General features: G+C 34.3%; 2 protein-coding genes across 5 annotated transcripts in view; one reads left to right on the top strand and one right to left on the bottom strand.

The window, feature by feature from the left end:
• The window catches only part of LOC118205829 (estradiol 17-beta-dehydrogenase 2-like), a 128,731-nt gene that overhangs the window by 30,983 nt on the left and 70,514 nt on the right, over window positions 1-27,234 (top strand). Inside the window, exon 5 of one of the 3 annotated variants that reach the window (XM_085813254.1) lies at window positions 18,791-19,273. The exons of 1 other annotated variant lie outside the window; for it this stretch is intronic. In XM_085813254.1, coding sequence (XP_085669380.1) covers window positions 18,791-19,139 — 349 coding nt within the window. In that variant the 3' untranslated portion in view covers window positions 19,140-19,273. Of the gene's footprint in view, window positions 1-7,430; window positions 8,291-18,790; window positions 19,274-27,234 lie in introns of those variants that run through there. One more of the 3 variants, XM_085813255.1, reaches the window with a different exon arrangement.
• The window catches only part of LOC118203752 (substance-K receptor-like), a 40,213-nt gene continuing 35,376 nt past the window's right edge, over window positions 22,398-27,234 (bottom strand). The window contains exon 7 of one of the 2 annotated variants that reach the window (XM_035376039.2): window positions 22,398-22,871. In XM_035376039.2, the coding sequence (XP_035231930.1) occupies window positions 22,800-22,871 (72 nt within the window). In that variant the 3' untranslated portion in view covers window positions 22,398-22,799. The remainder of the gene's footprint in view (window positions 22,872-27,234) is intronic. The other variant, XM_035376040.2, reaches the window with a different exon arrangement.

Below are 27,234 nucleotides of genomic sequence, written 5' to 3'. Positions count from 1 at the left end.
TGCAGGAAATGGAAGTGGGGTGGGTGCAAAGGGAAAAATATCTGCTCTAAGGATTACACCATTCTTTGTGTTTTATGTTGCTTCTTAGGGGGTCGTTATTAACGATCCTTCAGTGTGACAGGTACGCTGTTCAATCTGATTTGCACAGAACTTCTAAATAGGCTTTCACAAGTGGTGAAAGGGGGAAAGAAATATTCTGAACCCAGTTTTAGACACAAAAAGTTTACCTTTGGATGCGAAAAATGGCACGAAATGTTTACGATTTTCCTAACGGCGAACTGGTTAACTTGAAGGAAGAGGGGTTTTCGTGACCTTCGGATTTCCGCACCCTCTCGTCAGCAGAAATCCGTTTTAGTTTAACTTATTTTTCATTTCCGTGCTTTCCTTCTTTTTCCCCTGGCCTTAAGACTTTTTTTCTGGATTGCTATTGAACTGTCGACGTTCGCCGGCTGTTTTTGAATGCTCGGGTTTCCTTGCCCACTGATTCGTTTTGCTTCCGTAGCCGTGTGCTTGAGTTTGCTGTAGTCTTGGCGCACCAAATTGGTTCCGCTGTTGATATTGGCGTCTTCTTTCAACGTCCGCCGTTCTTCTACTTTCAAACTGGATTGCTAGCTCAAATAACTTTTCCAGTGTAGTCGGATTTCTTAATTCAATAAAGTCTTGCACTTGGGGCAGTAACCTCGGCAAAATCACTTGAATTATCTCAGGATCCGGACGGTTTCCATACAAGAGTTTGAAGACGTGAATTTTTCTTAAAATAAAGCTTGAGAGGTTTTCGATTCTTTGTTGATATATGCTGAAAAGTTCCGTTTCTAATTTCGCACGATCCCTTACAACAGGAAAGGCTTTTAGTAGGGCAGTCTTGAAATTCTCGTAAGTATAGGTGGTACTTCCTGCTTGACCCAAGAGACTTCTGCCTATACATTTGAACCAGTTAAGCGCTTGGCCCCTCAAAGCGCTGGTAGCTAAGGTAACTTTTTGAAATTCGTGCACGGGGTAGAGCATGAAGTGGTCATCCAATTTTTCCAAAAAACTGGTTACCGGTGAGTTTCCATTAAATGTTGCTTCTGGTTTCATCGAAGCGCGCATGGTCTGGACGATGTGACCAAATCCTTCCAGGGCGGCAGCTGGCATTTCTGGATTCTGAGCCGCTTCTGCAGGCAGCACAGGTTCTTCTTGAAACTCGGCCATGGTTATTATTCTTCGTTGGGCGCCACTATCAGGTTCAATGTTCCACCTTACCTTCTTCGGGAACATGCAAGGACCTGACTCGGAACAGAGAGCTTACTAAAGCTATGTTCAAAACTGTGGGAAGTAGACAGGATACACAAGAAGGGTATACAAAACCCTTTATTTTTCTCTATTTACAATAACTTCCGTACTTCGGAATACACAGACCCACTACTTGGGGTCTAAACGTAAAAATATAAAAAATAAAACTAAACTCTAATTTAACTTTGAAGTAATAAACATGGAAGATTGGCCTTATATTAACAGGAAGCCGTATGTAGTACAGATAACTGAAACACTACAATACGTTTAAAGTTATCAAGAGGATTAAACCTCTGGCCTGAAAGGCAACCAGCAACTGAGTAAACTTCTAAGGTAAGCGGCCTGCTTCGACAAACTGCTTCCTCTCTCTCGCTTGGCAAAAAGCCACAACTTAAATACTTGGCTTTCGCCAGACAAACTTTGCATAAATACTTTAACGCTTATAATTCTGGCCGGAAGTAGAAAATAAGAAGTGATAGTAAAGATTTAAAATAAAATAAACGTTAGTAAAACTTAAGATCCTTACAGCTTTATCACAAAAACTTATTTATGTGTTTAAGAATAACTGTTCACTACTATGTTTTAATGAAACTTATTTATTACTATTAAGACATTGATCTTCTAAAGCAATGTTATTATTCTAAAACATATTATTATTACTTTTACCATTGTCATTCCACTCTATACAAAGTTGGAGAAACAAAAAGATTACATATCTTTTGTAAAGGTTACAAAATATTTACAAAAATTTTTTACAAAATATTTACAATCATTAAATCAAAAATTAATATACAACATTAAATGTTGACGAAATCTTGATAATGTGCTAGCAAAGTAATTCTTCTCCCATTACATGTTGTTTTAAATTTTGATTCCTCCGTCTTTCCGTTTTCGTGTCCGTTTAATAGAGTTTTTTTTTTTTTTTTCTTTAATTGGTAGGTTTTGAGAATCATCTTTATCTGAAGCTGCAAAATAACCTTGTTTTAATCGATCGAGAGAAACACTGATGTCCTTTCCCTTAAATTCATTCTGTAACACTTGTCATTTCTGCCAATCACAAGAAAAGGTCCGTTTTCTTAACACGGTCAACTCCACAAATGCATGTGAGCATGAATCTAAATCCTTATGTAAAAATAATTTCTACTTTCTTTTACATTGGTTTTTACTTGGTTTTAATTTTTCATGTTGTTTCTGCAGTTCGCTAGTGAAGATATCGGGTTCTAATTTGGTTTTTAATTCTTGAAAGAATTCTTCCTGGTAGCTTCAGTGACTTACCATAAACCATTTCTGCAATGGAGCAGTTGGTATCATCACGTAGAGATGCACGTATACCAAGGAGTATAGCTGGTAAAGATTCATTCCATCTGACTGAATTGTGAGCTCTAATGGCTGCTTTTAATGCTCTGTGTCGTCTTTCAATTTTTTCATTGCATTGTGGATGGTATGAGGTTGTTTTCTGCATTTTAATTCCACAAATAATGTCTAAACTTCGGTAAAGCTCTGATCTTATTTTCTTTGTCTGTGATCACGCTATATGGAACACCAAAGCGACAAATCCAATTTGCATTAAATGCTTTTGGGATTGTTTTTGTGGTAATATTTTCTATCAGTATAACTTCCTTCCATCCAGCAAGTAAAACGGTTGATGCATATTAAGCAATACTTATTCCCATTTGGTGGAGGGTAGAGTCCAATTATATCGATATGTACAGACACACCCGCGTCACCAATTAATGTAGCGATTGGTACATCACAAAAACACTATTTATGCGTTACTTTTCATTACTATATTTTAAAGAAAATTATTTGTTACTTTTAAGACATCGATCATAATTCTCCCATTCATTTTTCTAAACATTCCTCCCCCCCCCCGATAATGTGGTTACTTAATGGATTCGAATCCTACTGTGTGGCTGATGACTTCTTTCGTCTTGTGGTGGCCGACTGCATTTCTCCAAACATGATCCTTTATTCTTACAGGTTTTTTTTCTAGCCTTGCGGAAATTCAGTAGGAACTGGAAGTTTCTCTGGTTTCCTTTTCGTTGCCGATGATGATTTTTCCTGGTCTGTCTTCTTGAATTTAGATCGTTGCATTGATTCTTCTTCCGGGACCCTCTTGAAGCGCAGATTTCGGCATAGCTGATCTGTCATTTCTCAGATGTTCTGGTTTTCTTTACCACTTTACCTTCACACTGTCGTTATTTGGCACTAGAGTGGTCGAAACACTTCAAAGATCTCTGAAGTTTTCTTTTTGACGCTTGGATAAAATTCTTGATCTCTTCTTTTGTCTTCTCTTTCTGCAGTTTTTCTATCTAACGCTTTCTCAAACCTTGGTATTTTTATTTCTTTTCATACTTCCGAAAATGTTTTTTCCCCCTCTTTCGGATCTTGTATCATGCACTTCAGCGTTGAATCCACTGCATTCCTTCATGACTATTCGTTGCTCGAACCACTTGATTCCTGCAATATATCTCTGATCAATGGAATATTATCTAGTTTATAATAAGGCATTATCTGATTCAGAATTTCTTTTAGATATTCACCATTTTATCCTTTATAAGCCACATTGTTACTCTGATACTCTCAAATACAAAGGGTTCTTCGAATTTGTTACAAAATGTTCCCAACTTTGCTTCTTGTGCACACGAAAGACAGAATACTTAATTTTTGAAACTTTATCTCCCACCTTAAAATAAAACTCCCGCTTTTTCTTTCAATGATAAAATTTTTGTTTCACTCCGCCCGTATCCGAATTCGTATTTGTCTCATCCACTAGCTTCTGAAAGTCTTCTAACTTGAATTCTACGGACCCCCTCCCCCCCCGAAAAAAAAGATGTTAAGTAATCAACCTTCTGCCAAAAAATTATTTAGTGGGTGTCTTTCCAGTTGTATCGGGCTTAACGTTCTTAATGCAAATTCCAGCTCATGACACAGCTATCCCAGCATCGGTGATAATTTCTTACATAGCTGCGAATAATTTTAAATATTTTTCTATTTACAACGTCTGCAATATTCGATTGTGGGATATTCGATTATTTCGATAAGCAACCATTTTAAAGTGTTTTATACCAAAACCCATACACATTTCTTCAAAAATTTCGTTTACGAATCGCTTTCCATTGTTTTAAATTATTTTAAGTGGTGATCCATACTTTAAATATAAATTTATTTAAAACTAAATTTGCAACAATTTTCTCGAAAACTCTTTTGAGAATTATTTCTACACACTTCAGAAAAAAGTGGCAAAAGAAAACATTTTAAATGACATGAATTTTAAATGTCTATAAGCATGAGATAACCCTTCGTCCATGATAACCCTGATAATAATTAAATCCCTGATAAAGAAAATCTCTGAAGAACGAAATTTGAGAACACGATATATGTAAAAGTCAAATTAAAAAAGCGCGCCCAATTTTTTTCAGCTTTCAGAAAAGTGACATAATTTTGCAAAAGGAGGAAACCAAACTTTAGAAAACTTTAGAAAAAGGTGTATTCTACATCCAGGGAAGGAAGGGAGTCAGTTTCTATAGTGCATTGAATGGCTGAATCAATCGAATTCCTAATTCGTTTAAAATTAATAAAATCTATTAAATTAATTGATGTGACTGAAGCATTTAATAAAACAATAGCTTTTCTTCTCTTACCTTTTTTTGATAAGACAATACTCGAGTATAAAAAGAAATGCCATCCATGTTTACTTATGACAAAGTGATTTACGTGAATTCGATAGAACACTAAAATCTCTAACTTCAGCAGTTATTTAAAATATGCTTCCCGCTGCTAACACCTCCTTTTAACAGAGAAAGGAACACTTTCGCCATTATTTATTGCTTCACTCTACAAACATATCACGATAAGCCTTGAGTACTATCACCAAGGCTCCAAGGCATGTAAATTAATTTTCGGTAATCCATTAAAGCAGCAGTTCTCAGCCTTTTAACAAAAAGAATCCGCGAAGCATGCCTAAATTTCCAGGACTATAGTTGGGAAGACTCAATCATTTTCTTCAGCACTACTTTTCGCCGCTAACATAACACGTATAAATTTGATAGTGAGCGAATTGAACAATTATGTAATGTTAACGTAGAATAAAAACGATGTTTTATTTTTTAGCACTTCGAATTTTTGTAAAACTGTATTATGCATTCTCACAGAGACATAAAATTCTAGCTACACCTACTTTAATTTCTTAACCTTGCCTATTAATTAACATGTAGTGCATTGGGGAGAGTATTTGTATATCCAAAGCTCGTATCTGTAATTATCTAACTGAAATCTAATAAAGAATCTACAATCCTTAAAAGTGAAATTGTAAAATCAAGAAAGAATGCTCGTAGCGTCATGCAGATTGCAGAATTAAGAGTTGCGAGATCGATATGTAAATGATTAAAAAAACAGACATATAAAAGCTTCAAATTATAAACCAATTTATTCAGTATCTAATGCGTCCATCTCAAGCAGCGATAAAGGCCGCATTCCTGCGATGCATGCTATCAATGAGTTTTGATGGCTGCCTGGGGCAGCCTTTGCCAAGCCACATCCACTGCTGTACGCAGATCATCCAGGGTTTGCTGCCGTGGTACTCGGTTTAATGTCACGTCCAGTGACATCTCATAGGTGTCCGATGGGATTCAGATTTGGAGACTGCCGGCCAGGGTAGGGTGTCATATCCGGTCAGGCTGTTAGGAGTACGCCGTGCGACATGCGGCTTGGCATTGTCTTGCTGGAATGTCTTGGTGGCACTGCCTTGCTGGCAGCGGTCCGCTGTCAAACTGCCGTGTGAACCAGGGCCGTCTTGTGATCAAACATTATGCCACCCCAAACCATAATGCCCGGTGGAGGACCAGTGTGACGCTCGGCGAAATGGGCTATTTCGTAATGTTTTTCGGGTCGCCGCCTTAACCGGGTCGCCCGGTCGACGGCCGTTATTCCTCTACAGACAGAAACGAGATTCATCCATGAACAAAACGCGATGTCATTCGATGGTCCACGCACTATGACGCTGACACCACATCGGGTGTCTAGTCTTGTGTTCAGCTGTCAATGGCACCCCTGTGGCTGGTACCCGTGAACCTAAGTGTACTTTCTGCAATTTGTTATGTATAGTTTGGGTGGACACAGATCCACCTTCTCCAAATACGCCGGTCTGTGCGCTCTGACGTGCACCTGTGCGCACCACTTACTCTTCGACGTGCGCGTACCATTTTCCTGAATCCATCGTGTGACATAACGTTGGATGGTATTCACATTGTGCCCAACACGGCTGGCTATTGTGCGCAGCGACAAACCAAGCTAATGGAGTTCGATAATACGGTCACGTTCCCCGGTCGTTAACTGATGGTATTGAGCTCGCCGATGTCTCAGAGGCATTTTCTATGCTTCTTCTAAAGTCTCCAATACTCAGTAAATTCTCATATGCTGTTTATGAGAAGAGAAAGTTGCTGACCTTTATAGCTCGCATATCGTACCAAGTGATCCAATGCGTGCACAACTTTTATCATTTGCATATTCACCTCACAACTCTCGCTCCTGCAATTTGCATGAATCTACGCGCATTCTTTCTTGGTGTTGCAATTTCACTTTTGGGAAGTGTAAATAAAGAATATTTTCCAAACTAAATGAAGATCACTTCCCGCTGAAATGAAATAGTGTATTGAAAGGTAACATAAATCAGTGAAGAATAATAAAGATACGATGTAGGTAAATGGAATACAGTAATTAAACTTTATAAAACGAGTTATTTCTTTACAGTCTCCTTTATATGTTTTATTATGTTTTACAAAGTTTATCTTTATATTCTATTAAATTCTCTGCATTTTTTCTTATTCAAAAACAGATAACAAACAAATTAAGGGCTGGAGCGCATTATAATGGTATTTAAATGTATTTCAGTGTAAAGCATTGCTTTAGAATACTAGGGAATCGGCTTACGAGCTTCATCGCTGAACGAATAAAACTCGTATGATGAAGTACCATTGTACTTTTTTCCTTTTAGTTTATTAATTATTTTATGAGTTTTGAATAAATGGTGATTTTATAAAAAAAACGTTTTTTATTATTTTTAAAACAACCCCAGTCTCTTGCTCTGCGAAGCATCACATATTACATTTTCGCGAAAGGCAATACACTTTCGTTATTATAAACTTCATTTCTTTCAGGACTCCCATTGTCCTCCATACTGTAAAGCACATAGATGACACATGCGACTCACTGGAGAAAGATGTAAGAGATGATTATGGCGAGAAATTCTTGAAAGGCTTTAAAGAATTTTTTGAGTGCTTGACGAGTATGTCTTCGAATAAAATAAATGTCGTCATCGACGATCTAGAATCTGCAATAGCTCTTGAATATCCGGATGCGGTATATAAACCACGTCGGAATTTTCCAGCACGAATTTCATGTTATATTCTAGAACATTTTCCAAGAAGTGTTGTTGACTGGTTCACGCGCATCATTTTTGCGCTGATGGGGCTGCCGACACCAAAAGAAGCTGAAAATACTACATAATATGGATTCAAAAAAAGATAAAAATAATGAATTACATCTGATTTGCTGAAACTTAGTTATAAATTGTTGCTGCTGGTGTATAAAATATTTTCAACCAAAATGGAAAAAGAAAGTTTGAAAACGCTTATTTGCTAGTTTTACATATATCTTATACGAGTTTTACATATATCTTATTACATATAGTTTTACATATATCTTATTACATATATCTTTTACATATATCTTTACATATATCTTATATCGTACATAAATTAGAATTAAATCATAGCAAAATCCTTAGAATTATAACTCTGTTGATAAACTGCAAACCACATATGAAGAGTACTTTGAAAAAGATGATAACATATCGAAACAAACTATTTTGGCCATAGAATACTTGATCTCAAACGTAACATCAAGGTGCTAGAATTCTTTTAGTAGTGAAATCGAAGAGGTTAGATGCAAACATAAGTGTGACACAAAAGATTATTAAAAAATGATAAATAAATAAAATAAAAGCATTTATTACAGATCCATTGTACTAATTGTACTCTCAAAGGACAACCGCAAACCACATGCCTTAAAACGGCGATGAAGCAACTACGCAAAGCTCCTGGAATACAGAAAGCGTATCGCACTAGCGATCGAAATGCTGGCAACGATCTCCTCATCAGATATAAGCGCAAACTTTTGAGATATCCATATAAAAGAAATCGAAACACAATAGACAGAGCGACTGTAGGGCCCAAGCTATAATCACCTCGCCGAAAATCCTGAAAGATTTGAAACGTTCGCATTCAGATAGTTCCCTGCTTCTTGTCAAAAATGAACTGGTGCTGTTAACGTGCACAAATCACATATCCAGCCGGATGCTTGCTTCCATATCTTCCCGTAAATTTGGTAAAATTTCCTCCTGGAAAGTATGGTACTTTATACCGCCAGATCGGTCTCTCATACTATATGACCCATTTAGACATTCATGAATGATTCTTTCCCATACGTTTATAGAGAATTGCTGCTGCATATCTGGTTATATTGTTCACGATTGTCCACTTTTTCAAATATGTCGAAGGCTTCATGTAATAAATCTATTGGGAGGGTATGAAATCCGTGGTCGCAAATATTTGGAGATTAATATATTTGAAATATTTAAGCTGTAAACACAATTTCTACTATTTACTTATCATTTACATTTGATTTTGATGTTACATTTGTTTTCAAACATTGGAACTGACACAAATGCTAGTTCTTTCTTTAAACAATCAGAATCCGCTTTTCCCTTGGTGCTACGTCTTAGAAACCTATATCAAACAAGAAGAAAGCAGATTGTTATTAAGGGAATGGCAAACAAGTACCCACAACAAACATGTACATTACGGATTGCAAGACACTATCAGGCTGAAGGGGATTTGATTCAAGAAAAAAATACTTACAGAAATTTTTTTGTGTGCTACATTCTGCTCTAGAAACGAGTAAAATATGTATTAGGGCAGTGGTCGGCAAACTTATTAGCCAAAGAACCAAATATGAACATTACAACAATTTAAAAAAAATTGGGAGCCAAATCTCCTTGTTTAGTAAACTTTTATTACACTAAATAAAACTAAATTTAATACTTAATAAATATTTATTAATGTGAACAATGTGCTTGCATCTCCTTGGAAAGTTTGAGTAAGTCAGGTTTGTATTTTGTTGTTTTTAATTTTAGGCATGATTCCAAGTTCTCATTAATAAGACGACTTCTCAGTTTACTCTTGATAATGTTCATGCTTTAAAAAGATTGTTCGCATATAAATGTAGAATCGAAAAGGGAAAGAACAGCAAACGCGAGCTTTTCCAGCTGATCGTAAGAGTCAGGAATACTATTCCAAGCGTTGAAAATGATCATGTCTTCCTTCTCCAGGTCATTCAAAGCAGACCACTTGTGTTGTGAACTAAGATAACATTTTTTCTTCTCTAATATTTCCAATTCAACACAAAGACGTTCGAATTTAGAGCGCCGTATCTCCTCGTTTTTTAAATCCAGCAATTGTATTTCAAAGCTACCAATGTCAATTTCAAAAGAATAAAATTTCAACTCGGTTATCGTCGCATTAAAAGGATTTTTGATAAATGCTAAAGTTGCTCTGCTGTTTTTAAATTCCTGAAACCTGCTGAAAAATGCTTCCCTCATATTTAAAATTATTGTTCTAAAATAGTGTTTATCAATAGAAGAATTATTTTCTTGGCGATGCTTCAGCAGGCTCGGAAAGTGAAACAATGTTTCCCTTTCAAAATTCTATGCAAAAATGGATAATTTGTTTTCGAATGTTATTACTTCTTCTAACATAAAAAAATTAAGTTTCCTTTCCCTTGTAGTTTACGATTAAGCTGATTTAGATGAGACGTAACGTCTACCATGAAATAAAAGTTTTGGATCCACTGATCGTCTGTTAGTTCTAGATAGTGAACTCCCTTCTCAAGGAGAAATGCTTTAATTTCCGGGAAAAGGGACGCGAAACGTTTTAAAACATTCCCTCTTGATAACCAACGTACCTTGTTATGAAGCAGAAGATCAGCGTACTCACTCTCCATTTCAAATAAAAATTCTTTGAATTGGCGATGATTAAGAGCTTTAGCTAAAATGGAGTTGATAATGGTAATCGCTAATTCCATAACTTTACAAATTTCTTCCGGAAATGTTTGCGCACAAAGCGCTTCTAGGTGAATGATACAATAGTAAACAAGTATCTCGTGATTAATTTTTCTTTCAAAATAGCAACAAACCCTTTTCTTACGCCGGTCATACTTTTGGCCCCATCTGTTGAAATCGACACAATTTTATCGAGGGGAATATGATGTTTATCCATACACTCAATTACATCATTGGCGATATCTTCTCCACGCGTCTGACCTTTGAGTGGCAATAATCCTAAAAATGCTTCTTTAGGACCTGAATGAGACATAAATCTTACAAAAAGTGAAACTTGCGCTGTATCATTTAATATGTTACAAGACTCGTCAACTGCTATTAATAAAGCCGAAACTAATTTCAGATCTTCAATATGCTGGGTGGTTATATTCGAAAACATTTTAATTGTTCTATCTTTAATGGTTTTGGCAGACAATGGTAACTCTTTAATTCTTTTCAGAATATCCCGAAATAGCTCTTCGGATGCATTTATAAAACAATTTTTTATGTATTCGTCGTCTGTGTACGGTTTTCCTCTCTTAGCAATCTCTTGGCTACAAACAAAACTTGCCATGTTAATATTACTGGAAGATTACATCCAGTTATTAAACACAGAAGTTGACGACTCTTGACTCTTCTGAAGTTCCTCAACTGCTTTCTTCCTAGCATCACCGGTAGGATACTTAGTGCTAAATGACGCGTGCTTTCCTATAAAGTGTCTCTCTAAATTTGACTTCCTGTTATGCGCGAATTTCTCCTTACAAATAACACATATCGGAAGTCCATTCAAGTTTTGAAGAAACGCAAAATTCTCGGTGCACTCAACTTTAAATTCGCGGTTTTCATCTTCCGTTTTTTTTTTTTTTTTTTTTTTTTTTTTTTTTGGTAGCCGTGTTAATAAGAGTGCTTATAAAAATATTCCAAATATATATTTTTTATTTTTTTCTAAAGCCACAAGTACAAAATTATTATCATTATTAAATTGATGAAAATAAAAATTTTAAAAAATCTTTTTAAAAAATACAATTTTATTAATATGTGTAACTGCACTAAAAAGAAAAAAAAAATTTTCCATCATCAGAATAACAAAACTTTTAATATGACCAAAAATGGAAGAAAACTTCCAACATTTGGACAAATAGAAGTTATCGAAAAATTGATTACAAATTTTGTACCGGAACCACAAACATACACAGCAGGTGTAATAAAATCGTATAAAAATACTTGTAAGATGTGCAGCTAGATTAAAAAACAACGGCAGATAAGACAAAACTGTTCACACTGCAACTGCTGCTCTGTGATGCCAATTTGCACCTTCACTACTTTATAAAAAGCATGCACGCGCATGCCGGTAGCTTGTACATGGTTTATGTTTACGTTTACGAAAACTAATAAAATTAACCACTTGCGCTAAAAAGACGTGCTACGTCGAGATGCTTTTGTCTCAAACCGCGAGCGACGTGAACACCACGTCGATAGGCATTTATCGCAAAAATGAAAATAACGTGGTGCACACGTCGCCTAACAACGAGATTGTTTATTTCTCGAGTTACAGCTCCGGATTGCACTTGCAGACGCGGAGCGGCGTAAATGAGACACTTTACCGCTTGTTTGTAGCGCATGGCACCGCAACCGTGAAGTTTAGTCGTAGCGCAAGTGGTTAAACTCGATGTTCGTTACGTATTTTTACAACAATATAAAATTTTAATTACTTATCTATCTTTTTACTCAAACAAAAAATTATACATGTTCTCGATTTATAGAAGAATTTTAATTTATCAAAATAAGATGTAATTTTTTTCTTACCAAGTTTTTTTAATGAAAATATTATTTCGACTTTGTACCAGAGCCGCACTTAAGGAGCCAAAGAGCCACATGTGGCTCTGGAGCCGCACTTTGCCAACCACTGTATTAGGGAATAATCTCCAACAGTCAATGCTTACACTCATTAAAATAGTATGGGTAAGTTTATTACGTAAAACGTTCTATAAGTTAGAGCGGGTCATACCAGTGCTACACCTCATGGCTTTCGTCTTTGTCTCTGGTCAACCTTACACTGCAACTGAGATGTTCTTACAATACATGGTGTTCTGATACTTCTTGAAAGATCAGCATTAGAGTTGGTAACGAAGAAAAGATCCCGAATCTTATAGCTGGTGATGCTAGTACTGAAATGATTTAGGATTTGGCAACCGTCTATAGTGCTTCCAGTACAACTGTTGAAGTGTGTCACTCTCGTTGAAGGGCATACTGACTTTATCGCCATTTGCGCTCTGTTGTCTTTATTTTTTGCCATTTTTCGCACACAATTCAAGCTCGCGGAACTCCTGTTTGCTGGTGGGCAATTATCAGCGTTCTAGTTCCGAGAACGCTGATAGAAGATGATCGTTTTAGAGTTCTCTAACTTCCCTTAAAACATATTCCATCTTTTTTTAGAAAAACACACTACTTATTTCTATATTCTCTTTCTTATGAATGAAATAGCCTTCTTATGATAGCCGTTTTATTAATGGCATAAAAACAGTGTATTGTAATCGCAGCATCAAAGACAGTTTTGTACTTTACAAAGCACATACTTGAGTTACAACACACAGACCCAAAAGATGCTGCCCTTTCTGTAAACATTGATGATAACAAGATTAATTTAAAAATAAACGTAGCAGATCGTTTTTACTAAAAGCTGTAGACTAGCAATCTTTTCTGTATAAACAAAATTTCTTGTTAAAAATTCAAATATTCTTAGTTCTGGGTTCGTGTGGGTCATGTAGTATTCCTTCGGTGCCCCAGATAGATTAACCAGTGTCCTAGTTATATTGAATTATTTAACTTCCATGTTTCCAGCGTATCATATACTTTAGTTTCGTTCTGTGGACCCACTGTAACAATGTGATACAGATAAATAGTCATTGGTGGTCCACCGTATCACATCTCATACACTGAAAAAGAAAGTTTTATTTAAAATTTAAAACGCGCATAAATTATATTAGAATGCTGTTAAACCTTATTGATTAGAATATGCTGAGTGTTAGCATTGTTGTTAAAATTATTATTTATTATTTTATTCTCCAAATATAAAAAGTACGATGCCTTCAACGCGAATTCAGAGTTTAGAAACGTTTCACGCAGTGGAAGCGATTTAAAGTTGTACTTAAATATGGCCATAAGATATGTTAGACACTGATATTTAAATTTTTAAGTTTCGTACTTCATATTTGTAATTCATTAGGTAAGGAAATAATTTAAATATGTAAATGTAATCATTATTACTAATATTAATAATTATCTCAATTTGAATTTTTATTTAATTCATTATAGGATTAGATCAATAGGAATTTTTTAGATATTATTAAAAAATAACAGATGCAAGATATATAAGAAATTATGTTTAAATAACATATGCAAGAACCCAACGATTTTGATAGAAAGCAGGTTTTATAGGAATAATGTTTGGATATTAGGCCTAACTGAAGAGCTCATTGGGGCACACAGTGGTGTTCAATATTCCAAGGTCATAACGGCATAGGGAACTTTATTTTCTGGACATTGAGAGCAAAGAAGCTAGTTATGGCGATGCTAAGCATTGCTCCTTTTTGGGCTACGAAGCCCAAAGTGCACAAGTGCCCGTTATTGTGAACTTCTGCAGCAGTAAATCGTTCCCACTTTGCAAGAGTGAGAATGTTTAGAGACTATTGTCTTCATGCAAGTTAGTTCAGCATCCTATACTGGCTGGCAAGTAAAGCAACTGTTCACTTTGGAGATGATCGGGAAATTTCGAGAAGTTCCTCTTTGTTTTGCGGACTTGAATCTTCTTGACCTATTATGGTCCCTAAAGATCGTGCCTTTGAAAGAAGCGTACAACCTCTGCCTGCATTGAAAGCAGACATAAACATAACCTATCATATTCATGCAATTTCTCAAAAATCCTTCTCACTACTCTTGAGCATGATCACCGCGCTTTAAATTTCTGATCGACGCAAGTGGAATGCATATTGAGCAAATTCTGTGATTAACTAAAATATTATATTTACAATTTCTTTTTGTTCTTCATCATACTCGCCCTTTCCACTTGGTGGTTGAAACTTGAACTACCATTTATTACAGTTTTATTTTCGCTATGGTCTATATAACATGTATAGCAAGTTTATTGAAATACGTCAGCCATAAAGGTCCATATATAAGTCTGAGTAATAGCACTTACATTATAATAACCCTGCATTTTAATTATTGAAAAAATATTGCTCATAAAGATCCGTGATATAAGACAACGTGATAACAATAAAAATAGGATTATTAAACATCTTTGAAATATTTATGATACATTTAAAGCTGTCTCAGAATGTTACTCGGTAATTAAAAACTGCTTTTAAGATCTACCTAAGGAAGTATGTAAGATATATATTAAACGTTTAATGAGCACCAAAGAGTGTAATCTACAAATGTTTGAAGCTATCGCAAAGAATTCAACATTAAGGATAATAAGCTATTATCAACAGCTTCAGCTGCATGCAGTTTTCAATTGTTCTCTGTGATTTTCCCACTACGAAATGAGAAGGAAGTGCGGGTAACTTCTTCCTTGCGCCTATTTGCCTCCTTTTCACACTGATAGTTTGAGCCGACATATACTGTGTTTGAACAGTTATGTTTTAATTACAGGTATTTCATTCCTCTTTATGTCATTTCTTCGGTTTTAAAGAGTTTATCCCAACTTTCTGCTTCTGTCTTTTAACTACAGAATAGATGTGATTGAACGAAATCGATCTGAAACCATCTGGAGTGTTTTCCAATATGATGATCTTAATGAGATTTGGTATACGTGCTTCTCAGACTATGGAAAAGTGATTAGGAATACATAGTTCCCCATTGCATGGTTTTGCTTGTAAGCATCTTTTGCGCATTAAGCAACAACATAATTTTTCTTTAAAAAAAAGTGAAGAAATAGTTTAGCAAAATGATTCTACCTTCATCATTATTCATTTAGATAAAGAATACGCGAATTCCGCGAAGATGTTTTTTGCCAGAATTGCAATAATGCCTCAGCTTCTATTCGAGATTATTATCATGCGAAAGTTTCAAGAAAAGGTCCATTGCCTTTAAAATGGAATAAGAAAACGACTAATAAATTTGAAGTTATGGAAATTTTAGCACAAAGAAAGCTCTAAATGTAGCAGAAACTGTTGTAAATCATCTTTTAGTCTGAGTTTTATAAGAAACAAAAATGAGTTAAGTAAATGGCGGTTTTCCTGTTAGTAAGTGGTTCATGAAAATTCGAACTCTTATTTTATTATTCGAACTCTTATTTAATGGTCTTATTTTATTAATCACTAGCCGCTGAGCAGCAATCATTCGGTTTGGTACTACATTCTGCCTGACAAAATATGAAAACCAGACCAAAGACTAGCAGCGCAACGGGCTACATTTTTAAAAAATCGATAAAACATCGAATAAAGTCGAACGATACCCGAAAATTCGCCAGAAATCATGAAGTTAAAAACCTCAGTATAAACTTCAGTTCAAAGACTTTTTCTCACTCTATCGGATGTCACAACCAGTGAAATTCTGAGATTTTTAGTTTGATCGTTAAGCGAAGAAAGAAGGGGAATAAAAGTTGTGAAGCCCAATAGATGAACTTCTGTCTGAAACTGGAGTAGCAGGAAACTACACAAGAGAAGGGTTAAAGTACTCTTTATTAAATCTTCGAAAATGTACAATGCGTCAACTCGACGCTAACAAACTTCGCCTCTGTTTGGGCGGTAACTGAAGATCAGTTAACGAAACTAAAAATTTGAAGATATTAACAAACGATAAAACTAGACTACAGGACTCCGAGAGATCTCGTAACTTAAACCCCCCTTCGCAATTAGCGGTAGCAAATAAATGCAATTAAGTCACTTGAACCACCTACGGCAGAGGCTGCGCCTAGATCCTAAATCTCCCTTTCTCCTACCGAAACTTGACTCTTCAATACTTTCTACAAAGTAGAAAAACAAAGTTGCCTTCCTTCACGCACGCTACAACATTTAACTATTCTGCCACTGACAATTAAGGGAATGAAGGCTTATAGGAAAATTTGAACTTAAACTTTAATTTGTTAGTTAACCCTTTGTTGCATCATTTCCACTCTAGTAGACAAAAGTTTAAATTTGTTTATTCTTCTGTAAATGCCTTGACAGATTCCATTCCTGTGTTTATTCATTCTATATCATTAGAACTTTCAACTGTCGATCATAGAAGGCTGTATAACATCACTAAGTAAAGCATTGCTATTTGGAAAATGCCTGCTGCTTCTGTTTCTAAGTTAGTACAGTTTCTCATAGTTAACATTATATAATATTGCTTACACTTTCTTATACTGTCATTTTTTATTCATAATTAGTAATTTTAGACATTTTATTTTAAATGTCAGTTTGAGAAAGTTGTGGAGTGAGTAGATAAAGATCTACTGAAAAGAGTGAATTGAAACCCAAATGTACTGCTTATCAAGTCAAAATACCACTGGAAATGTTTATGTTTGGCAAGGAATTTCTAGAACATTTGACATTTGAATCCAATAGGTACAGGTTACAAAATCGTAGCAAAAATGAATTCATTCACAATCGACGAAAGGAAGGTATTTTGGGGGATCTGTATGTACATGTCAGTTGTAGATTTACCATTTAGAAGATGGTAATGATCACTGCAAACAAGGCAGGAAATGATTTCAAATGCCATGACGGTAAATCGTTGGGAAGAGATTTGTATGCATGTACGTATATGCATGCTGTCCACTGTAGTGTTACTGTAGCAATTATTTAAAATGAAATTTGAATAATTTTTTTTATTACTAAAGTTAAGTAAGAAAAGATATAAACATTTTCGTCTATTTTCTCTAGATTATTTGTATGCAACAAAGGGTTAAAATAAATATAAATCCCTACAAAGTACAAATATTAATTCAGCATTAAGTAAAAAATGTATCTAATTTGAATCCTGAATCAGTCGTTTCAATGCGCATACGTGCTTTCACATGTTTTAAAACACGTGTGTAACATTTTGTAATTCTAGGCCTACTTCATACTGTACTCTGCAATACACGTACTCACAGGTATTAAATTTCCTCTTCTATTCCCCCCTGTATGCCAAACCTTTTGTTCTCTTATGCTTTTGTAAATTTAGAGACCTCTTATCAGGATTACAACTTCTTTTCCACCCAGTTAATGTGTTTGTTGCAACTAGAAGAATCCGAAGAAAAACATAAGTGTAAAACATAAGTGTTTTCTTGAGCCAGGCTTCCTGTTAATAAATCATACTAAAGAACAATCAGATAATTCGCCATTTTCTACATCCAAATAGTTACTAGTATCATCCACCTTGATTATAGCGATACAATATCTATTTTTTTACAAATAACTATCCAATGAAATAATTCTTTATAATAAGTCAAACACAATACTTGATTCCGTGGCAACTAAACTGCTTATTTATTTACTATTATTACCTACCGTTATTGTCTGTTATCAGAATCTTTTATTTTACATTAATTCTGATAAAACAGCACTAAAAACTTATAATTATCATTCAGCATGTGCTACTGAATTTTAGTTGAATTGTTGCATTTGTATTAAAGTATAAATTTAATCAAAATGGCGTTTAAATTAAATTATTTATTATTCGACAGCCAAAAACTTTTATTGTTTAAAGGTGTTAATTTTAATTATTAGAAAAATATATTATAAAAGCTATAACTAAGCCAAGTGCTTTGTCACTTAAGTTTAAAGTATTTCAAAAAGAGGAGTTAATTGAGTTATGCAATGAACGGCTCATATGTAGCTTGCATTATATTTTCTGCAATTAATTATTTTCAAGTAGTGGAACTGATAAATCTATCTAATATTGCACTTTGAGAATTAAACTATTAGTCAAAATATCATATATTTTTCTTCGTAATGCATATTCGCAGCTTCCGGATATCTTTTTGAAATTGCAGGAGATTAAATATATTTTAGACAAATGTTTGGGAACAACTGAGGCAATTAAAAAACAATTGAAAGCAGAGCTTTTAAAAGTGTTATCGATTTTGGCCTTTTGAATTTCAAGTACGCATTTTTAGCCTAGGTGACGTTAAGGCACAAACGCAATGATTTTCTATTGCTAGGCTATATGCTAATAGAATTAAGTTTTTCCCTAACGTATTCGTTGTAAAAATCTTGCTTTGTTTGCGCAATGCATGTCTAATGCTATTAAACGACTGCAAGCGCTATTTCTGCGCACAGAAATAGAGAATTTAGCTCTCCATGGAGAGTTTTTAGAACAGCTGCAGTCTCACTGCTCTTGCAAAACATTATAATATTGCACATTCATTATTGATTACTTCCTTTGTTTCAGGACTCCCATGACTAGCTATGTTGTGAAGCGCGTCGATGAGACATTCGCCTCATTGGAGAAAGATATAAGAGCTGATTATGGCGAGAAATTCTTGAAAAGTTTCAAAGTATTTGTTGAGTTTTTTGTTAACAGATCTTCCAATAAAGCAAATGTTGTTACCGATGCTCTGGAATCTGCGATAGCTCTGGAATACCCAGATGCAGTATACAAACCATGCCGGAATTTTGCAATACATACCGGGCGTTACATTTTGGAAAGCCTCCCAAGAAGCGTTGTTGACTGGCTCATGGGCATTTTTCTTGTACTGACGGGTTTTCCGACGCCTAAAGAAGCTGAAAATAGTTCATAATTGTAATTCAAAAGATAAAATACTTGATACCTATCCTTATACCATCTGATTATACTGAAAATTTATTTATATAATTTTATTGTTGCTGATGAAGATAATGTGCTTAACTAAAATGGCGATGGAATATTTGAAAATGTGTCTTTCGTATCCCTTACTTTACATAATCTGTCATTTAAATTAGAACTAAATCACAGCAATATCTTTATACCTTTATATTTTTAGTACTCTCTTCAAAAGGCTCGTAAGAGATTGTTAGGGTATTTTAAGAAAAAGAAAACAAAACAAAGACGATAAAATTTGAATGGCGGGAGAATACACCAAAATAAGTTTTTTTCTCATCACTAAAATGCACGGTCGAAAATGAAGCATAAAGACACTAATAGGCGTCTGATGGTGAAATAAAAAGTTGACGCGTGCAAAAAAAAAAGGGGGGGATGTCATAGAAGACTTTGAAAATAACAATAAATAAAAAAATAAATACATAAAACAAATAAAACTTTTACTACAAGTAAATTGCAATAATTTCGCGAAATAATGACGGCCACTTCATAGCGGCGAAATAATGATGGCTGCTTTATAACGGCGTGAAATGATCGGCAGACTTGCTGGATTAATACAGGCATATCCGGGCAACGATCGAAGTACTGGCGACGATTTCTTATCAGATGTAAAAGTAAACTTTTGAGATATCTCTACAGAAAGAAAGCAAGAAAAAGAAACGCAACAAATAGGGCGATTTTAGGGCCCCATGTGTATAATCATCTCGCGACAAATCTTGAAAGGTTCAGAACATTGTCATCCAAACATTTCTTTCTTTCGCTTCGAAAAGGGGCTGATACTATATCGCGCTGGAATCACAAAACTTGCCAGGTGCGCTACTTCAACAGAATCCCGTTAATCGAGTACTGACTGTAAGTTAAGAAAGTTAAGTTTGTTTAACTTACAGTCAATACTCCTGTTAGTCAATACTCCTGTTAACGGGATCCTGTTAATCGAGTATTGACTGTAAGTTAAGAAAGTTAAGTTTGTTTAACTATGGAATGATGTAAAAATTACAACCTCAAAGTATTGACTGTAGTTTAAAAACAAAGAAATATGTCAATTTTTTTTTATCAAAATCTAAACTCAGTTTTGAATGTTATTATCAAGGTTTAAGAAACCATAAATTTTTGTTATATCAAACGTCAGTTACTATTTGTAAACTAAATACATTTCAGACATGTTTTGATATATATAATATATCTGAATATATTAATTTTAAGCGCTGTCGCTATTTCATTAATGTCGTTATTTCATATCATTGCGAAGCTATGATATCTTTTATTGGCAGTAGAATGTTCCGTTTCATAACAGATTCTCTGAATTTCTAATTTCAAGATTATTAGCATCATAAACAATTTCATCTTCTTCCACATTTTGAAATCTTGAGTTGATGGATTAAACTTATGAAATAATAAATGTCCGAAATCTCAATTGAATATTCAACGATGAAAAGTTTTTTTTAATTATTCATCAGTTTCCTCTTTTATTAAAGTACACATGATTTATTAAATCTGAAATTAGCTCTTCCCTAAATGTACATTGGAACTACAATCTTTTGACATGGGAATAATTAAGTTATGCGAAATTAAATATCGTAATCATGATGAACGATTGATGAGAATTGATATCTCGTATTATTAATGTTCGATGTTTTTGATGCGATGAATTTGCATCGTAACAGCATATTAGATGTGTCAGTATATTAGATTCGTGTCAGCGTATCAAATGATTTTAAAATATCTTTTCATTCTTTAAATTTTCCCAGCAAGAATTTCTTTCAAGTTTCTTATAATCAATGAAAACTTTTTCTCTGCCTAGAATTCTTAATAAAGTTATAGACTTAACAGATATCTTTATGGTCAAACTTAGTTAGATTCTTCAACAGATTTTAAATTTCAATGCGTGAAAGTTTCCAAAAATTTTCTTACGCTCTTTTATCTTAAATTTTATTTCTTATTATAAACATATGGTGAACAGATGGTTAATTTTAAGTTCTTTCCATAAAATCATGTTCTAATTTAAAAGGTTAGCCTACTAAACCTAATTCTCCTTCTGTTACATTTCAAGCTTCTTCTGTTACATTGGTGCAGTTGCGATCTATTAGTATTTGACTACTACTTTTTCGTCTTCATAGGAATTTCAAAGGTTAATAAAACTTATTCATAAACGTGAAAGATTTGGAAAGGTAACGTCAAATAATTCAGTGCTATCAATTAAAAAGCGGATGCTTCGTACAAACAGTAAGCGTACATATTTATAAACGCTTGTACAAACAGTAAGCTCAGATATTTATGAAACATACTTTATCTACGCATGTGTTGAAAATAATACCCTTCTAGCTCAAAGTATTTGTCTACATATTTTTGCTTTGTTCCTGAAAACTTAATTTTTTTTTTTTTTTTGTGTGTGTGTGTGTGTGTGTGTGTGTGTGTATGTGTTCTGGATAGTAATGGAAGGGAGTTTTCTAAAAATGTCTGGGCACTGGATTTGAAAATGATCAGTGATGTTCCTTTTCAGTTCTTCCAAGATGTGTGGCACCGTTTATAGATTTTCGTAAAACATCCTCATATGTAGTCCAGGTTGGAAGAACTGAATATCTCGGTGGTTATCATCTTTAAATAAAAGTTTTGTTATTAACTCATTCCTCCAGTACCATCATAGCAATATGGCAATTCGCACCATTTTGTAATATCCAGTGGGATGTCCGTTCTTTTGAAACAAAGCAATGAAGTGGTGGGTACTATCTTGGAAATTCTCGGTGTTCATAGGTCTTCAATGAAAGGAACCTGATAATTCATTGCTTTGAATTATCCACGTTAGACAATAATTTTACTAACTGAGCATTATGTTCGGCAATTGTGGCCATAAGCAAATCCTCTTCGATGAGACCATGTCTTATTTGTGAATAACATTTGATCTAAAATGAAAAAGGTTGCAATGAAAAAAGTTCTTACAAACCTACAGTCAAGAATATGGCGCATAACATCAAAATGTCCAACATCTGCTGGCCACAAAAGACTTATCAGATTCCCTTTCTGCTTCCAAAAAATGCATGCTTCTCCCACCATATTAATTTTACAACCTCTTATACATAATTCAAAAATGTGAGGGTCGGAGAACCACTACAATCGAAATAGTCACAACCTTATACACCTTTAAATGTACTATCCACTTTTAAATTGAACCTCTAGATCACAAGCAAGAACAATGAAAATAAACTTTTGAATGCATGTTATATTTACATATGGATTATTTTATACAAACTTAACAACATGATATTTAACATGTGCTCAAACGGTTTCAGCGAAATATAAACAGAAACACTGCATAGGAAGATGATCAATATATGCAGCTTATTACTCTAATATTTTAGAGGGCTGCAAACTCAACGTGTTAAAAGAAATCTTTTTCTTCCAAGTTTAAAGTGAGGTGGTCAAAATTCATTGAAAAAGTGTGCATTATTCGGTTCAAATACCAAAATATTAGCACTCGCAACTTTTTTCATCTTCTTTGTAAATTACACGCTGAACGGTGAAGATCCGTCATAGCGCAGGCTACTAACTCAGTCAATAGTACTCTCAATAAAATCTTAGCCTCTTTAAGTGATGTATTTGAGAATTATGATCTTCCTGTTCTAGGATTTGACAGCGGAGTCTCTTTTGTACTAGGTGCTGGCAAATCGCCCATCTGCTGTAAGATAAAGAAAAAGAAATTTTAAAAAATTTATTTGTATTTTTCTTAGTTTACAAAAATTCTATTACATTACATTAAACGTAAACTTATATACATAAACATTCAATGTATCAAATGTTGAGACAATAAAAGATGGCTTCAACGAATCTTTTGATTATAAATTTTTGTGATACTTAAAACCTTTTATAGGAAACATTTCTATCATTTAATATTTATTTACTTTACTTCTTGCATGGAATATTAACCAATTCAAGAACACTAAACACTTTGTTTGCTTTAAAGCACTTGTTATGCCTAAAGTCTACTTACTACAAAAAAAATGACCTGTTCTTTTTGCTTTAATTACAAAAGCCGATTGGGAGCCGAAATATCTATGTAATATTTTACCCTTAATTCAAACTCTGGTCGGTTATTTGGCGAAGCAATTTTGACTACCCAGCTAACGACCGAAGTAACCGGTTACTTCACAGAACAATTAGGAATAGCCGGTTAACAATAGATGTGGCCAGTTAGTTCTCAAGCAATTAAAACTGACCGGCTAACAACTGGGGTGGCTGACATTTTTGCGAAGCAATTTAGAACTAGCTGGCTAACACCGAAATGGTCTCTCACTTTACAAAACAATTAGAACTAGCCTGCTAACGACCGAATTTGCTGGTTATTTTGCGAAGCGATTTTGTTCGCTGGCTAACGACAAAATTGTCGGTAATTTCACGAAGCGTTTAGAACTATAAGGCTAATATATGTAAAAGAAGTTATTTCGTACACTATTTTGAGATTTGGCCGTAATATATCGTTCCCGCCAATTTGGGGGTTCGTAGAGATCTCCTTAACAACTTCACCAGATGTAGAAGAAATTGACATTTAATTGAAATAAATAAAGCTCATACATCAAAGTAAGCAACTATAAATAGCCTAAGGAGAAAAGTATACCTAAGAAAATGTTTTACGGGCGAAGGAAAGACGAAGAAATATTGTAGATCACCAAAATCGTAAGCAAAACGAGAATTGAATTTGAAAATGATCTATGTTTGAATTTACTATTGTATTTTCTGAATATAATTGATTTCGATATAAGTTCACATTTTGCTTGAGTTCTTCATATTCTGTTGGATGATAGATATTAGGTACTTGTTTGTCGTAGGCGTGCAACTTTGAAGAAGTAATCGTCAAACAGGTCCTGAATACAGTCGCATGATTTTAAAACTCAATCATAACTGGACTAGGCTCCAACAATTTGATATTTACAGGTTAAAAAAGTATCGCCCCTGGGGCTTCGAAAATACGTGGCTAAATTTGATAGAACTGGTGTTTATACTTCTGATTCTAATTCAGTTAACTTTGCAAGTCAAGCATCGGTTTAAAATCTCAAGAACAATAAGATAGAGTATGAAATAAACACTCACAGACAAAATAAGAAGTTATAAATATATTTTAACAAAAAAGGGCAAAATTATCATATAAAATGATGCCTTAAATAAATAAATAAAAATATTACTTAACAAACAAAAGTATACAAAAATCTAAATCATATACAAGTATTTGCATGAATTTAAATAATACATACAACAGGCAAGGCAAATTTATTTTTATCTTCTCAGTTTTAATTTTAAACTGCAATATATAACTATACAAAAATTTAAGGAACAGGAGACAGGAGACTACTGGGTGAGAGGCTGTGCCGCCATGAAGACTTTCAGCTTTATTGCTCACTCAGTGGGGCCACGTTTATTTAAAATTTTATATTACAATAAAAATTTTGATTTTGATGTATACATAATTTTGACATATACTTGACATGCATTGACAGAATTAATATAAATATTAACAGAAATTTTGATGGAACGTACATAGGGTATAGAATGCATGATGTAGAATACAAATAAAGATTTAGATACAAAATTTTGTTATATACATAATAAATAAAATAGGATTTTGATGATTTGTTGAAATGCAATAATAGTTCACAGTTGATAAATAGTTTATAATTCATAAATAGTTCACTATTCATAAAAGTTCACAGTTCTTAAGTCTGTTAAAATTTATTTATCTGCTGAAGTTAATAGTCTGAAGTAAGTTCTGATAAAGCGCTGATAAATTCTATAGTTAGTCTGAAGTACGTTTCATATTTGTTGATTGAAGTTGTGTTGCCTTGAAGTGGTGCTAATTATGTCGAAAAAATGATGATGTGGAATTGCGATGCCTTAATTTATGCTGCTTTTAGATTATCACAATTTTTCTATGAGATATTCCATTAAATTATGAAGTATTTTGCGGCGAGATTTACTTATGAGTAGTTGTTTGAACCATCCTTGGGCATTTTCACTTGTGAAAAGACGAAAGTGGAGGTCTTTAGTGATTGCACATTCAAACAGGTAATGATCTATTGTTCCTGTTGATCCACATATGCAGTTGTCTGCATGATACAAGCCGAAACGAAAAAGATATGAAATGAAGGGTCCATGTGCTGTTAGAAGATATGTTATTGCATTATTTGTTGTAACTAAATTTCGTGTTGGTTTTGGTAGAAATATAAAAGTTCGTCTGCCCGTATTATCTTGTGACCACATGAGTTTCCATTGTAAAATCAAGTTTTGTTCAAGTCTTGATTTTAAAAGTGATATTCAATTTGGTAAATAGGTTATTGCTGTTATAGTACCGTTTGCTGCTTCTTTTGCCAAGCTATCTGCCATTTCGTAGCCCAATGTCCCTATGTGGGCACGTGTCCAATGTAGTTTAGGTTTTTGTCCAGTTGGAAAATATGCATATATCTTGAACCAAAGGAGAGCGATTATGAGCAGCTATTGCTTGAGTACTTGAGGGACTGTCAGAAATTATAATACTGGTTATTGAGAATTGCTTTGCATACGTTATTGCTTCTCTTATAGCCAAAAGTTCTGCTTGAAATACTGAATTTGCATGATTAAATTTTGTTTTCCAGGTTTGTATAAGATTATTATTTCTGAAAACGCAATAAGCACTTCCTACGCCTAACTCTGTTTTTGATCCATCTGTAAAAATCTGAATTTGAAAATGATCTATGTTTTAATTTACTATTGGATTTTCTGAATATAATTGATTTGGATGTAAGTTTACATTTTGTTTGAGTTCTTCATATTTTGTTGGATGATAGATATTAGGTACTTGTTTGTCGTTGGCGTGCAACTTTTCTTTTAACGGCTTCTTTCAGTAAAGTCAGAGTAATTGGTGGAATACCTGAAATGATTTGTTGAGGACTGGTAGGTGTTGTTCTATACGCTTTTGTTATCGATAACAGGAAGTTAGTTGTCTTTTTGCATGTTGATTTAGATCTGTGTTCCAAGCAGAAGCGCCATGTTGAAGAATTTTATGCTTTTGTTATTGAGAGCAGAGAAAAAGCCGATGTATTGAAGTTAGTTGTCTTTTTGCATGTTGATTTAGAGCTGTACCCCAAGCAGAAGCGCCATGTAGAAGAATCTTTTATATTACTGTTCTATACCAAATTTTCTGATATTGAGAAGAAATTACTTTTTTCCAAAAAAAAAATTCCTTTTTCGTTAACTGCAACGTACAATGTACACTTCTTTTTTTTTTTGCAAATAAAATGTGGCTTATTAGTGGGCGTCCGCCAAAAACATCGCAGACGAAAACTTCGCGGAAAACACAACACAGCGAAAACTTCGTGGAACAGCGCATCGTCGCAGAAAATAAAGCAAAGATAAAATAGCGCAGCTCTAAAACGTCATGGTACAAAATATCGTCGTCGAAAATAAAGCGGTTGAAAAACTTTGCAGTTTAAAATCATCGTCGTCGAAAATATCGTGGTAAAAATAAAGCAACTATAAATCATCGCATGCCGAAAACATCGCAGGCGTGTGTTTTTCTGGCTTTTATCTGCAAAAGGATACTCGCATATTGATTTCTGAGCGCAAGATGGAAAGAAAAATAGTTTTTTACTTTCATATTTTTTTATTAACTAACAACTGTTTGTTGAAAATGTAAAATGGAAACTTAAGCATAGAAATTTAATGCAACTTTTGGTGGTCGTGTGCTTAATGCATGATATAATTAAAGAAAATAAGAGTAGACAATCTCCTATAACAAAAGAATATATTAAGTACTAAATTACAATTTAAATTACATTGCAGAGATCAACGCAGAGCTCGGAACACAGTTCATGCTACCGTCGCGTACAGTTGTCTGACTAGAAGTCTGAGTGAATAATGACGTCGCTTTGCTGCTCCGGTTAAGAACTGGATTTTACACGTGGCGCCATCTCATGAATAGAAGTTGAAGTATCCGTCGGAACGCCACAGTACTCCCCCCCCCCAAGTACCATCGGTACGTTATAAGTACTTTGGGTTAAATTTAACCTTTCTTC

The sequence above is a fragment of the Stegodyphus dumicola genome, chromosome 3 (assembly GCF_044657685.1).
Source record: "Stegodyphus dumicola isolate Sdum_Otavi_A_Nest chromosome 3, ASM4465768v1".
NCBI lineage: Eukaryota > Metazoa > Arthropoda > Arachnida > Araneae > Eresidae > Stegodyphus > Stegodyphus dumicola.
This window is presented reverse-complemented; position numbering and strand designations above follow the sequence as displayed.